The sequence below is a fragment of the Heterodontus francisci genome, chromosome 3, assembly GCF_036365525.1.
Source record: "Heterodontus francisci isolate sHetFra1 chromosome 3, sHetFra1.hap1, whole genome shotgun sequence".
NCBI lineage: Eukaryota > Metazoa > Chordata > Chondrichthyes > Heterodontiformes > Heterodontidae > Heterodontus > Heterodontus francisci.
The window spans coordinates 45098534-45113322 of record NC_090373.1 but is presented as its reverse complement, the minus strand read 5'-3'; the positions used below and the strand labels follow the sequence as shown (position 1 = coordinate 45113322).

The 14789-nt window shown below is 45.7% G+C and overlaps 1 protein-coding gene across 1 annotated transcript in view; it reads left to right on the top strand.

Annotated features, from left to right (window-relative positions):
- myom2b (myomesin 2b) overlaps positions 1-14789 on the top strand; it is a 121647-nt gene that overhangs the window by 78839 nt on the left and 28019 nt on the right. The window contains exons 19-24 of the mRNA XM_068021681.1: positions 2939-3117; positions 5507-5621; positions 6360-6516; positions 9627-9733; positions 11372-11416; positions 14212-14348. Of these exons, the coding sequence (XP_067877782.1) occupies positions 2939-3117; positions 5507-5621; positions 6360-6516; positions 9627-9733; positions 11372-11416; positions 14212-14348 (740 nt within the window). The remainder of the gene's footprint in view (positions 1-2938; positions 3118-5506; positions 5622-6359; positions 6517-9626; positions 9734-11371; positions 11417-14211; positions 14349-14789) is intronic.

Below are 14789 nucleotides of genomic sequence, written 5' to 3'. Positions count from 1 at the left end.
AACCCAGGTCCCTGGAGCTGTGAGGCTGCGGTGCTAACCACTGCGCCACTGTGCCGCCCCTAATGTTCGAGGGTACATATTGGGAGCTGTTCCCGAGATACTCTGGGATTTCTGCCTTTTCCCCTCTGAAAGGCCTCAGTGGAACATATGCCAGCTGAGACCCGGTGTAAGTTTCTTTGAGGCCTTCTGAAAGGTCCCAAACTTTATCTAGCCTTCAATGATTGATCCCCATTGAATACTGATTATCTTGCCTGGAGGTAATATGGTTCCTTTTACAACTGAATACTTCAAAATGTTAAATACTTTCTTATGCCTTGTTTGGATCTTTGGAGGACCTCAGGTGGAGCGGCTGTGGGTTGCTCTGCCTTATACGCGTGGGGCAGGTGCTGGTGGTTTGGCCCATCCATGCAAATGATCTTGGAAACTTAGGACAATGTATTGGCTCGGGGCTAGGGTGGGTGGGGATTCCACTCTGCTGCATTTACTTTGGTGGCGTGGTCCTCCAGTAATATTTGGACCAAAGAGTCTGTCATTGGAAAGTATGTTCTGCATGAATACCCAGCTTATATAATATTAAGATGAGAGAGAGTGTTGGGGTGGAATCTACTGCTTTTTCATAGACTGCTGTTAATCTTTCCAGAGTTGTAGACATGCTTCCTTGCCCAGGTGCTTTTGGGCTCAAGGGGCTCGCAGATGAGTTTCCTCATGTCAAAGATCAACCTGGCCACATTTACAATGTGATGACACCAAAACCTCAATGTATGTGCTTTAATTGGCTGATAAAAGACTTTAAAGGTAGTTTCCTGCCACTGAATAATGTTTTTTTTAAAGTTCGCTTCCACTTCCAAAATTGATGGCCAAAATAACCATTGGAAGTAAAACATACCCAGGTTTTTTGTTTGTGGGGGTGAAATGTTAAGATAAAGCCATATGTCTTAGAATAGGTAGAAATAAATAATACCAAAAATAAATTAAAGAAATAATTGAGGGTTTTAAAATTCTGAAAGATTTTGAGAATGTGAATCTTGAAACAATGAACGATGTTTAGTTGATGAATTGATAACCAGGTGAGAGAAAGAGCAATAGAAGAGATTTTCAATTAGTGGGTTATTCAAACTCGTTTTACCACAAGTGGCTATTGAGGCAGAGAACAAAGCATTGTTCAAAAGGGAATTCGATAAGTATTTGTAAATGAAGAAGTATAAGGATACAAGGAAAGGCCAGGGAAATGGGAGTAAGGTAGATGGCTCTAGTTGAAAAGGTAGCATTGGTGCAGATGGGCTAAATGGCATATGCTGTAATCGCTACAATTCTACAAAACACAAATAGACCAGAGAGAATAAGGGGAGAGGGAATGGGGAAAGGGGAGGGAACTGACAATAGACAAGATGCAGCTTTTATTTTTATTTAAAAATATATCCTAAGGTCCTAAAGTAACGTGGGATTCTCCCAGTCTCCTAACTTTACTTCAGTGGAAGATGGATGTAAATCCCAGAGGAATGAGCACCTTTAGCCATTTCCACTATATCTCTAAGGCTTTTGCTGGTCGCGGTCCAGGAACCCCTGCAAAATCACTAGGCAAAAGTGTTTATTTTTGTACTGCAGTGCTAACATTACAGTGAAACACCTGTTCTTGTATCTGCTTAACAGTGGTGTCTGTGGACTGCTGATGAGTGGAATATTTAAGGCAGAATTTTATTCTGCCCCTGGAGGTGGGCATGGAGGTGGGGACAAACAAAATGGCAGGGGCACCACTCATGATGTTACCCAGGTCCCCTGCTACTTTGTCCGGGACAGGGAAAGCCGAGGATGGCCTTCCTGTCCAAGCCAATTGAGGGCCTTAAGTGACCAATTAATGGCCACCTAAGGGCGTCTTCCAGTCTTCACCTCAATGTTGAGGGAGGCAGAGGGGCCCACCACTGTCAGGAGATGCCACCAGGTAAAACCTGGCTGCCTCCTAGCGGAGTCGGGGGTGGGGGGGGGGTGTGTTCCTCCTCTGGGGGCAATCCAGGAGTCCCGCAGTGCTGCCCCAGAGGCAATCGCCGCCCCTCTGAAAGACAACCCCCCAACCCCTCACCAGCCCCCGTGCCTCCTCCCCACCCACCTCATCTCCAGGGCCTACCTGAATGGTGCCGGCGACCCTAACCTCACACAGCTTTCCAGGGGTCTTCATCTTCTTCTTGGATACTGCAAGACCTCCTGCAGTACTGGCAGTTGCCACAGCTCCCAGTGGCGCTACTGGTACTGCAGAGCTGTCGGCCTTCCGATTGGTCAGTAGCTCTGCAGGTGGAAGCTCATCCTTTAAAAGGGATGGCAAGCAGTTAATTGGCTGCCCGCTGTGGAATGGTGGGTCCAACGTGGGGCCAAGGTGGGTTTTCCCCATCCCCCACCTTCTGGCTCACCACAGTCACAAGAATAAAATACAGCCCTTAGTGTTGGTTTCACTGTGACAATTTGTGAACTGGAAACGTGGAAAATGAGGTAACCCTTGATAACATATTTCCTTGGATCTGTGCACAAAGGTGAGTACATTTCCCTGGATTATTAAAAAAAAAATTGGTGCCCATATATTTTAGCCCTCTCCTACACCTTGACTGCACCTCAAAAGCACTTCATTAGTTGTGGCGTGCATTGGAACATCCTAAGGTTATAAACAGCACTAAATCAGAGAGACTCCCTTAAGGTGAGCACACCTCCCAACTGATTTTCCTGTTAGCACAATGCATAGACAATCCGACAGCCCCAAGGCACAAAATTGAAATTACCTGCTCTTCAGTGGCTGAGATATTTTTGTAACAAGAAGTGTAGATATCACTACCGAGCCTTCCCTCACCACTATATACTTGGAACATTGCTTTGTTTGGTGCAGAACTTTTCCAGAAGTCACTTCACTGGGTGACACTAAAATGGGTTCTTCTTATTTTCTATGTATTTTCAGGCCCCACTTATGATCTGACATTCTGTGAAGTAAGAAACAATTCTCTGGTGATCCTGTGGAAGCCGCCAATTTTCACTGGCAGTAGTGCTGTCACTGGGTACAACGTGGATATCTGTGAACTAGGTTCCGAGGAATGGAGAACTGTTACAGAGAAAGCTGTAACCACTCGGTACTTTAAGGTTAGGAATGAATCATTCGCGCTATTATGTTAAATACCTCAATTTACTTTGTTAAAAATATTTATACTTCAGTCACAATACTACGATTGGCATGAAAGTCCCTAGGCTACATTTGCCAGTATTTCTGCTCTTGATCATTATCCAGAGATCCATGTGTGGCTGTCATGTGACAAATGGATCAGGTTTGGCTATGATGGTTAGCATAGTTGAATAGCTTGTCAAAACCTGTTGTCTAAGTTCGCACATGAAGCATAGCCACTTGGGTGAGGTATCACCGGGGCTGCCAGTGTCCCTGAAACTGTATGCCAGTGAGAGTCAGCTTCAGGAGAGGAATGGAGAAAACTTGGGGGAGTAAAATCAACATTGAAACAGCAACAACTTACGTTTATATAGTGCTTTTAATATAATAAAATGTCCCAAGATGCTTTACAGGTGCATTATAAAACGAAGTATGACACTGAGCTACAGAAGGAGATATTAGTTAGATGATCAGACACTTGGTTAAAGAGGTAGGTTTTAAGGAGTCTCTTAAAGGAGGAAAGTGAGGTGGAGAGGCAGAGAGGTGTAGGGAGGGTATTTCAGAGGTTGGGGCCTAGGCAACTGAAGGTGCGACCACCAATGGTGGAGCGATTAAAATCAGAGATGCTCTAGAGGCCATAATTAGAGGAGCACAGATATCATGGAGGGTTGTGGGGCTGAAGGAGATTACAGAGATAGGGAGGGGCAAGGCCATGGAGGGATTCAATTTTAAAATCAAGATGTTGCTTGACCAGGAGCCAATGTAGGTCAGTGAGCACAGGGGAATGGGATTTGGTGCGAGTTAAGATACGGGCAGCAGAGTTTTGGATGAGCTCAAGTTTATGGAGAGTAGAATGTGAAAGACCAGCCAGGAGTGCGTTGGAATAGTCAAGTCTAGAGGTAATAAAGGCATGAATGAGGGTTTCAGCAGCAGATGAGCGGAGGCAGGGGCGGAGTTGGGTGTTATTACTGAGGTGGAAAGAGGCGGTCTTAGTGATGGCACGAAAATGAGGTTGGAAGCTCATCTCGGGGTCAAATGTGACACCAAGGTTGTGAACAGACTGGCTTAATCTCAGACTGTTGCCAGGGAGAGGAATGAAATCAGTAGCTAGGGAACTGTGTTTTTAGCTGGGACCGAAAACAATGGTTTCAGTCTCCCCAATATTTTATTGGAGGAAATTTTCTGCTCATCCAGTGCTGGATGGTGGATAAGCAGTCTGATAATTTAGCAACAGTGGAGGAGTCAAGAGAAGTGGTGGTGAGGTAGAGCTGGGTGTCATCAGCATACATGTGAAAACTACTGCTGTGTTTTCAGATGATGTTGCTGAGGGGCAGCATGTAGATGAGAAATTGGAGGGGGCCAAGGATGGATCCTTGGGGGAACATGAGAGGTAACGGTGCAGGAGCAGGAAGAGAATCCATTGCATGTGATACTCTGGCTTTTTGATTCTTCTTTCATGGGATGTGGGCGTCGCTGCTAGGCCAGCATTTATTAGATTAGATAGGTGAGAGCAGTCCCACCCAGCTGGACGACAGTGGAAAAGAATTAGAGAAGGAAACAAGCTTCTCTTCATAATTCTGAAATGTGTACTTCAAGTAATACTCATTTTTGTTATTTTTAAAATAACCTTAATTACCCCTCTCTTTGTCCCACCAATTTCTCTCTTCCACTCCTCACTTCCAGAAGGTGACTCTTCACTGAGCCATGGTTCCATGGGTGTCAGCTGTCCTCTGATACTTCATTTGTGAGTCTAGGCAAAAAAGCAAACTATTTGGCCATCAAAGAATTCTGTCACCACATACCCGCATGTATATTTCCATCAAGCAAGTGTGTGAGTCCTGGATGATTTTGTCTTTGCTAAAAATCAAGCATTGGAACTGAGATCAACTAACAATACACAGGGGAGATAAAACTTTGGATCTTTCTCATGTGCAGAGCTCAGCTGCTCAGTGCCTTAAACAGCTGTTACTTGAGGAGACCAAAATCATAGTTTCCTTAGAGCAGTGAGCTCCTGGTTTGGTTGTTACTTCAGATCTCTGAGATGGGTTACGATTTGGATCATTGAGAGAGAGAGACAGACAGTACAGAAATGATGCTGTCCTTTCAATACACTGTATGCTCTTATAGAAATGAGCCAGACTGAAGAGCACAGCAAGTGTAAGTCTTTACTGTCCACTAATCAAAAAACGATGGTTACAGTGGAGTTGCTCAGTACAGTTTATACTTATTCTTACTATCTTCAGTTCCATTTTTATCAGACACTTTTTGAAGAGATTAGTCCCAAGGGCATTAACTGCTTTTAATAGAAGTAACAATAAATATTTTCTTAAATCTGTTTGATTAACAGGTTTCACTTCAATATCTTCACAGGTTACTAACTTGGAGGAAGGAAAGAGCTACTTTTTCAGGGTGCGTGCTGTGAATGCAGCTGGTCCGGGCAAGGCTTCTGAGCCTTCTGAACCTGTGCTCATTCAGGCTAGGCCAGGTACACTCAAATGAGCTATTGCTTGTTACGGACAGGGCTGGGTAAAACGCCGCTTTGTACTTTGTATTGTTGTTTCATGACATCACAGGAAGCACGTTACGCTGCAGCTCTTATTGGATTTAAATATTTCTCTTGCTTTAAGAGGAAGGAAAGAAACTAGAGGGAGTGCTTTTAGTTCAAAATACTCCCCATATTTAGTCTTGCCAGAAATGTATTCAATATTATTGTAAAAGGTGGCTTTATTGTAAATGAGGGTGGGGAATTGGTGGTGGCAGTGGCGGGGGGGAATTGGTGGTGGCAGTGGCGGGGGGGTGGGGGGGGTGTTGTGGGGGGTGGGGGCAGGGTCCGGTGCTGGTGAAGTTGAAGGATGTTTTTCAAACCTGTCTAAGGGCTGCTCTCAAGCTGCCTCACATGAGGAAACCATGGCAGGTGCTGGGAAATCTGCATTTCCAGCCTATAAATATGGCTTTGTGAGGTTGGGCAGCTTTGATCAGTTTGAACTTGTGTCACTCACTTTATAATGAAAGTATTCTGAGATACTTCCAATTATTAATGTCACCTAAGTGTCCCAGTAGCTGGGAAGAACCTGATTCAAATTTCTTGTGTTGGGTAAAAATGTTTTGTTTTCTGAAATGGAATTATCTTTTGAAAATAAGATACTCCCCTTAACAATACTTCTAATCATATAATCATGCTATGAATATCAGACTCATTTCATTCTTTTGGCTTTATCTGAAGGAACCAAGGAAATCACTGCTGATGTTGATGCAGAAGGCAATATCTACTTGAGTTTCGAGTGCCAGGATATGACAGATGCCTCCCAATTTTCTTGGGGCATGGCCTATGAAGAAATAACTGACTTCTCAAAGGTCCACATTGAAACAGAGGGTGGAAAGTAAGTTGATTAGTTTTGTATATTTTTAGGTTACATTAAATCCCTGGTCTTTTTCTTTCAAGACGCTGAGCACTTGTGGTTTTCATGCTGTGTTGCAGTTCCATTTTATTTCAGATTCAGCCTGGTATGGGATCAGCTCCCCGATGTCTTATTGAAGAGATGCACCTGGGTGTTGCAGTATTGAACTTTACAGACTAGAAAAACAGCAAATTCAATCCATGCCATCACTGGGTCAGTGCCTATTGCAACCCCAGACATAGTTCTGCTTCCAAGAAAAGCCCTGGACCCTGGATAAACGTAAAAGGGACAGGGACCTGGCATTATCTGCCTCTGCTCCACTTTTCCCAACCTTTGTGCCTAGTGAATGGGAGTTCTCAGGGCAAAAGTCAGGAAAATCAGCTTTCCTTTATTTGGTGAAGAGCTAAGAATAACAATTGCATAGTTTAAGACTGTTGTAGATATTGCTACATTTTGGAGGATCTCCCTTTTTTAATCATTGGCTTTTAAATGGCTAGAGCTAGAAATTGTGTCAGCTAGCTGTGAATCTCTGATACCTCTCTAAACATTCCCTTTGTTCTATAGTAGATGCATGTTGTTGGCTGTAATGGAAACAGCCTTTGTTACTGTTGGATTGATCATGGACACTCTGGCCCCAAAATTCCAAGAGAGGCTGGAGAGGGGCAGATAGAAGTTGGGTGGAATAGAATGTCTGCCTGCCTAGTGCTGAAAGCCCTTGTGCCAGGGTAATTTAAATGTTCATGACAGGCACCCTCAGTTTACGGCACCAACTGGGGTGCCCGCCTTACTGACTGACTGAAGGGAGGAAGATTCCACCGCAGCAGTTAGCCACAGTGTCCGTAGTCTTACACGGCTCGGGGAGGGAGAGACCTGGGAAGCTGATTCCTTGCTTTCGCGGTTTCAGCAATGCTGAAAGAGTTGAAACCAATCTGGGAATGGTTTAAAGAGCCATCCCCCACCAGAGCCCTAACAATGCTGGACTCAGAGTCATCCAATATTGCCGGCCTAAACAAGGAAAACAACCTACTTTCCTCATGTAACATGTCTGCCCATTTTTAGCTGGGTGTATTATGGACCCACCCCTGAAAGTCCTGTGCTTTGTGATGGAACCAGAAGGGGTGCAACATTCCTGGATCTAGGCTCCGCCCACTGGCAGTCCACCTCAACACTTCCCTCCCCAGCACCAAGAATTTCAAACATTCATCAAAGAATTCTGTCAATTGCGTTCATCCTATGTGATGGGCCAGACTAATGGGTAATCTCCTTTTGTTGTTGTGTGAAGATAACCTAGTGAATATTGGGAAAAGGAACAGGAATGAAACATAATTTATTACAAGCCATCACCTTAGTGTTTACCAAGGTATAAAAGTTGTCAACAGTTTAGTTGCTTGATGTCTTCAAAAATAACTGTTTTCATATCAAGAGAAATCAGTTGATAAAGTTCCAGGGTTGGCTGCTGATTCATAGTTCAACAACAGCTGACATTTATACAGTGCTTTTAATGTGGTGAATGTCCCAAGGCACTTGACAGGAGCATAATCAGACAAACATTGACATTGAGTCAAAGAAAGACAGGTGACTGAAAGCTTGACCAAAGAGAGAGGCATTAAGGAGGGTCAAAAGGATGAGTGAGAGGTGGAGAGGTTTAGCGACGAAATTCCAGAGCTTAGGGTCTAGACGGCTGAAGACGCAGCCACCAATCATGGGGCATAGGAAGTGGGGGATCACAGAGGTCTTTATTTATATCATTACATGGGCCCTGAATGACAATTCAGTGCACAGTGCTCAAATGTTTACCACTAGATTTTTCTATTCCTGCATCTGGATGGATTAGGTCACCTGGGAGTTCATAGATGAAAATCAGTCTGGGATGATCACAATTGAGAATGACATCCTGCATTATTTTCCATGCAATTTGTATCTATGGACAGAAGATCAGGTGTACTCCCTTGGTCGTCACCACCTGATTCTCCTCTGTGTGCTGTGCCCAGGAAATACACTAAGCTCTGGTAGAAGAACAGGAAAAACTAACTCTATCAGTTGGAAGAACTACCAACTCTTAAACATTCAACTCAGTTCTATGTATTGTAAGTTACCAGCACATTGTACTGAACCTTGCTATATTGTTGATTCTATAAATTATATTTCATTTATGAATAAAGCTGGGCAGTGGTTTAGCCTGTAGAAAAGTATTGTAATATTTTTTACTTTCTGGGTTGATAGGATACACAATGGGCATCCAGAGCAATTTACAATGATAGGAGTCAACTGTTCATGTGGGCTATGCTACCTCACTATGGCAAGGATAAAAGATATAGTGCTTGATTTTCAGCTCCTGCCAGGACTGGGAAGCAAGGTGGGCAGGCTCTAAAAATAGCATCACTGGCCTATGTGTCATGTCCCCAGCTCCGTTCTGCCCTGGGCCATTTTTCTGGTGGTGGGATGGGGGGAACGCAGGGCTATCGTCTGCATGCGCTGGATAGCCGATTAAACCAATTAACGGCCCTTTAACAGAGGTTCCCGTAGGCAGTGGGGGCCAGTTTTTCAGCTTGGAGGTGACCTCCTGTTGGTAGACCAGGGAGCCAGCACTCCAGGCAATCTTACAGGCCCTTTCTCCCTGCCTGCGTGCAGCAGCAGCCGCAGTCTGCCCTGTAGAGAGGTTTCATCCCCACTGTGGTGGCCTGGCTGCAAAGGCCATTTCTTATTTTAAATTTTAAAGAGTAGGAGAGAGGGCAGCTCCATTTGACATGTCGTCCCCCTTATTTACCTGCCATGACATCCTGCTGCTTCTTTCAAACTGGAAGGCTTCAGATTAACCCTCCATCATCCTTAACTGGATGACGAGCCAGCTCTCTGGCCATTAATTGGCCCCTCTGGGGAAAATCATATTGAGTGACTGTTTCCCACACAGTGCGGGCCTCGGACACACATTTGAGCCTGATGGCAAAGTTCAGAAGCTCGCAGGGAAAATCCTGCCCAAAGGTTCAGTTTGTGAGAGAGGCAGCCTGCTTATGGCAAAGGGCGTTGGGGAAAAGGCTGAACTGTAAAATACCCTTTCAGAAAAATCCCAATCATTTCTTTTTGTCTTATAGGTCCAAATTGATCTTTAAGCATCCTGACATGTCAGATTTGGGAACATATTCTGTGGCAGTATCAGACACTGATGGCATCTCTTCCAGCTACAATTTAGAAAAGAAAGGTATGCACTCCTCCGCACATCTGAGCAGAGCCAAGGCCGTATCCGAGAGGATCTCTCAATCGACATGCTGAGGAAAACTCAGTTCCATAAGGTCTCTACCTAAATTTCACAGCCCATTCAGCCCAGTAGAAGTGTCATGGGCCAATCATTTCTGCCATTCCTACCTCAAGGTAGTGTGTCTGGGGAGATTTCCTGAACTACCCTGGAAATTCTGTTGATCATGTTCTTGTGAGGCCTCCATAGAAGTTTTAGCAGCTGAGAGCAGACAAGATTCCAAGTCAGGCCTTCCAAAAGGCCGGAAACCAGAACTGATTACCCTAAATCTCATACTTCAGAGCTGAAGAATTTTGAAGTGTTTTTTAAATCTTCAGCCCCTGGGAGGATTCTGATGTATGTTGTTGGATTGGGGATGGGGAGGGTGGGCAACCAGTGCCCCTTATGCACCCTCTAGTAGCTCATCTTTACCATGCAGATGACCTTATCCCCAGGCATGGGGACACTTACAGCCCCTGTGCCCAACACCTGCTGGCAGAGCAGGCTGATTGGAATTTTGGTCCTACTGTGTGTGGTTTGGAGAATTAGGGCTGAATTTTATTTGCGGCCGCACATTGCGGCAGCACACTTTGAAGTCGGCGGCCTGCCCGCACTGAGCATATTACACGCAGGGTCATTAAAATGGAGGGGGTGGAGTAGCCGCCCCCGATGATGTAGAGGGGGAGACCGCCACGTCCCCGGCAACAGCGTCTGGTGCCACCACGCAGGCGCCAGCGCCATTTTTAAAGGCTTCGATGCCCTCAGATTAAATTTTAATATTTAAAGGGGAATTCGTTTACCCCTCTTTTTAAAATTTTATTGAAACCTGGAGGCCCTTTCAACCCACCCCCCAATGTCTGTTTTAGGGCCACCAACACCAAATAAACTTTATTGACATCGCGAACATCCCCCCCTGCCCCCCACACCTCGTAACATTTGCCTTTCAACCCCTTCCCACCATACCCATAGCCAATAAAAAGTGTTTTCCCCGCCCCCACCCCCTCCTGCCCTGATAACTTTAGTCTTCCCCCCCCTCCCCACCAATTTCTCGCCTCAGAACTCAGTATGGAATTCCGAAGGCCTGTGAGTTGCAATCGGTGTGGGACGGCCACTGGCAGCAAGGAAGTTTGTTTGCATTTTAAGTAACCTCATTTCCATCTTTTAATGAAATCCCCACCGCCAAGCAGCGGGGTGGGGGTTGCCGCACCGAGGCCTTGCTGCCACTGCTAATATCAGACGGGGCCTTCATGGCGTTGTGGGTTGTGGTTGGTCACTCCTGCAAGCATTTTACAGGCCTTCCCACCACGATCCATGACACCGAGGGGCTGGTACAATCCAGCCCCTAGGGTAGATTTCGTCTTTGTCACCTGGGCAATAAGCACGGTCAAGATGGAGTTCATAAAGGAGATTCTTGTTGGGAGGCTTGCAAGTCAATGAATGGAATCCTTCCGACCAGAGATTCTTTATTGTCCAGGTGATGCTTAATGTCCAGATGGTAAAAATGAAAAAATCTATTCTATAGAATCTAAGCAGCATATTGAATTTCAATATTAAATCTCACAAAATGTGCCACAAAATGAAAACTGTCTGCCTTCTGTTTTTCAGAATTGGAACGTTTGATGGCTTTAAGCCACGAGATCAAACATCCAAGTGAGTATAGCTGAACTCTCATTGGCAAATTTACTGCAAATCATTATACAACAGCACTTTTGTTATTCACTCTCTCAATTATCCACTGGATTTTCTCGGGACAATGTCTTGTGTGATTTATTTTCAGTTTTCATTCTTCAAGATTGTGGGTTTAATGCACTGTAAACCTTTGCTGACCTAAATTAAATTGTTGCTAACCCTTGGATTGAAACATAAGGAGCAGCATGAATTAATACAAAGTGGACATGGCTACATTAAAGTGTACTGGAAATCTTTACGGGGGAAAGGGGAAGTCATTTAGCCAGTTTAGCATTCACCTATCTATATGTAAAAAGTATACTCCTAGTATCACACTTGAAAGTTGTGCACACATAGGGCAGTATTTAATGGAGGCAACTGAGGTCTCGCCCACCGGCTGAAGCCCTGCATTGCTTTTTGGGAAGACCCACTGCATTATGTGCTAATCTGGCAGTTAACTGGGCAGCAGCAGGCCTTCCCCGGGACTAAGGATCCCGGGGACGGAAGCCCAACCTGTTGATAGCTGCCGGCCAATCAGAGGTTGGTAGCTCTTTTACTCAGCAGCGCCACTAGTGAGGGGGTGGCTGCTGCCGGTAATGCTCCCACTCGAGGCCTCGGATTGTCGATGGACCCAGGCCACAGGTGAGTGATGGCGGGAGGGGTTTCGTGGGGTGGGGGAACACAGAGAAGGGGGTCTGGGGGCTGTTGGCAGCAAGGACAGGGGGTGGCTGTTAGTGGGGCTTTCCCTTCCTGATACCAGGTTCCTCGATCTGAGTGCCTGTGAAAGAGGAATCCTCCCGCCGAAGCTGGCAAGTAACCTGCACAGATTTACTTGTCTTGCTCCCCACGTGGCGACAGGACTTCCCACCACGAACTTAATTGGTGTGGAGGAGGGAAGGTGGCGGGGTCCACCTGCCACCATCCCGCCTGATTAAATGCTCTCCCTGTCTTCAAACTTGCTGCGTGGTAGAGCAAATTCTGGGCTGGATCTTCTACAAGGAAATCAGGCAGGATAGCAATGGAAAATAGGGAAAATTTAGGTGGTGAGGTTACCCACCACATTTTCACTAGCAGATCCAGGCAAGCTGCCTCATTTTCCTGTCTGTCTCAACTCTGGTGAGTGCCAGGATAAGGGTGGCGGCAATCCCTGAGATAGTGGTAGCAAGCCCCTTACATCACTAGATGGAGGGAGAGGACCCGGTCAGTAGGTCACAACGACTGTTAATTTAAGGTCTCATTTCAGCCAAGGCCAAGAGAAAGTTCCGATGTTCCCTCTTCACGGTTCTTCGGGCTTTAAAATCAGCTCTTCCAGTGCTGCAGCACCACCAGAGTTTTACATGTTGACAGCCCTTGGTTCCTGCTTTGTTCCAGAGATCCGAAGAGCCCATTCTGTATGACAAATGAGCTCCGGCCCAGGAAAATGAGGCACACTTACACTGGGCTGACAGTGATGGGCCGAGCTCTTGCTCTTTCGTTATTCCACCAGGAGGAATATCCAGTCACCTCCGCCTGATTGGCCTAAATACCATGGGCTGAATTTTACCAGCCCCTCGACATCATGGGTCGTGGCGGGGGTGGGGGGGGGGGGTGTCCTGTAAAATACTAGCAGGAGCGGCCCCCCCATGACCCACGACGCCGAGAAGGCCCTGCCGCATATTGCCGGCGGCAGCAAACCCTTGGTGCGGCCCCCCCCCACCCACCCCCCGCTGCTTAAAATCAATTGGAATAAATGCAGATGAACTTACCTGGTCCCGGTGGCCGTCCCATGCCGATTTTACGGCTGCCGGCCGCAACTCGCGCGCATTTGGAACTCCGCTCAGAGTGGGAGGGGTGGGGGAGCGGTGAAAATCATTCCAATTGGTTGCAGGGTTGGTGGGAAGGGGTTTAGGGTCAAATGGAATAAAGTTCGGGTGGGAAAGGCCATGAGTGAAAACTCACATTGCTGGCGGGGATAGGACAAAAAAAAAGTCATCCGATCATTCATTTGCAGGGGGCGGGGGGTGGGGGGTGGTGGTGGGTGGGGTGGGAGTGGGCATTGAAAATGTCAATAAAATATTATTCAATTTTTGCACATCCCTGTCCCTTTAAACATTTAAATGGCACTGAAGGGTTTGAAGCCCTTTAAAAATGAGCTGGTGCCTGCGAAGTGGCGTCAGACGCCATTGCTGGGGACGCCGCGGACACCCCCTCTACATCATCGGGGGCGAGAAATATCGCTGGGGCTCAGCGGCAGTGCTTCCGTGTCAGAAGGCCACCGAGTTCAAAGTGGTGCACTAATAAAATTCAGCCCCATATTCCTGAAACGACAACAAATTACAACTGAAAAAATATGGAAACCGTTGGCGGACATCTAACATGTAAAAATTATTAAAAATGAAAGCCATCAATATTTGATTGACCTCAGGATTTTATGATTAACAGCAATTAATTGGCTTCAGGATGAGCCTATTAACAGCAATAGGCCTTAAAGGAACAGATTATAAACAGCTCCACTTCATCAGCAGAATAATACATTGTGCATTGCGTGGAATAATAGCTCCTTACCAGGAACAATTGTATCAAAGGTCTGCTAGTGTTGTGTATTGCGTATATATCACGATTTGCACCATTCCTCTAGCTTTTGCATAAATATTCTACTGAAACCTCAGGCGATCAGGAGAATCCTTGCAGAAGCTTTTAAAAATACAAACTAAATTCCTCTAATAATTTTTTGTTTTATTTTGTTGAATATAGTAACTGTGCAATTCAAAGCAACTCTCACTTCTCTTTCCTCTTAGTAATCCCCTTGAAAAATGAATTATCCTATGAGGTTTTCGACAAAGGCCAAGTTCGCTTTTGGCTTCAGACTGAGAGTGTGTCACCTAATGCTACTTGCAAGTTCATTGTCAATGACTTAGAGCTGACAGACAGCAAGGTAATGACTGTCTTCAAAACAAAGTATCTGTAAGTGATAGAATGAAAAGTGGCTGTTGCAGCAAACCCCAAGGGACTTCAATATGTGCCACAGCACAGCGTCACCTATCTCAATGCATTATTTTATCAATATACTCGAGTCAGGCATAAGAGTAGAAACTACTGGAAATGTGCAGGAGGTTGGGCAGCTGTAGACAGAAGAATATGGCTTCTGACTGAGGGCCACACTGACATGGCAACCTGTCTTGCTGGCCTGGAGTTTACACTGGTTCATGGCAGATTTTAACATTTGGTGGTATGCTAAGGAGTTTGAGTGGAAACTTGAGAAACTAAAAATGTTTCTCAAAATCAGCACAATTTTGGGCACAATTTGTGGCCGGATTGCTGATTGTGTGCAAAGCGGAAACTCTCCCCTATGTCTTCCCAGCATCTCCAGACTCTT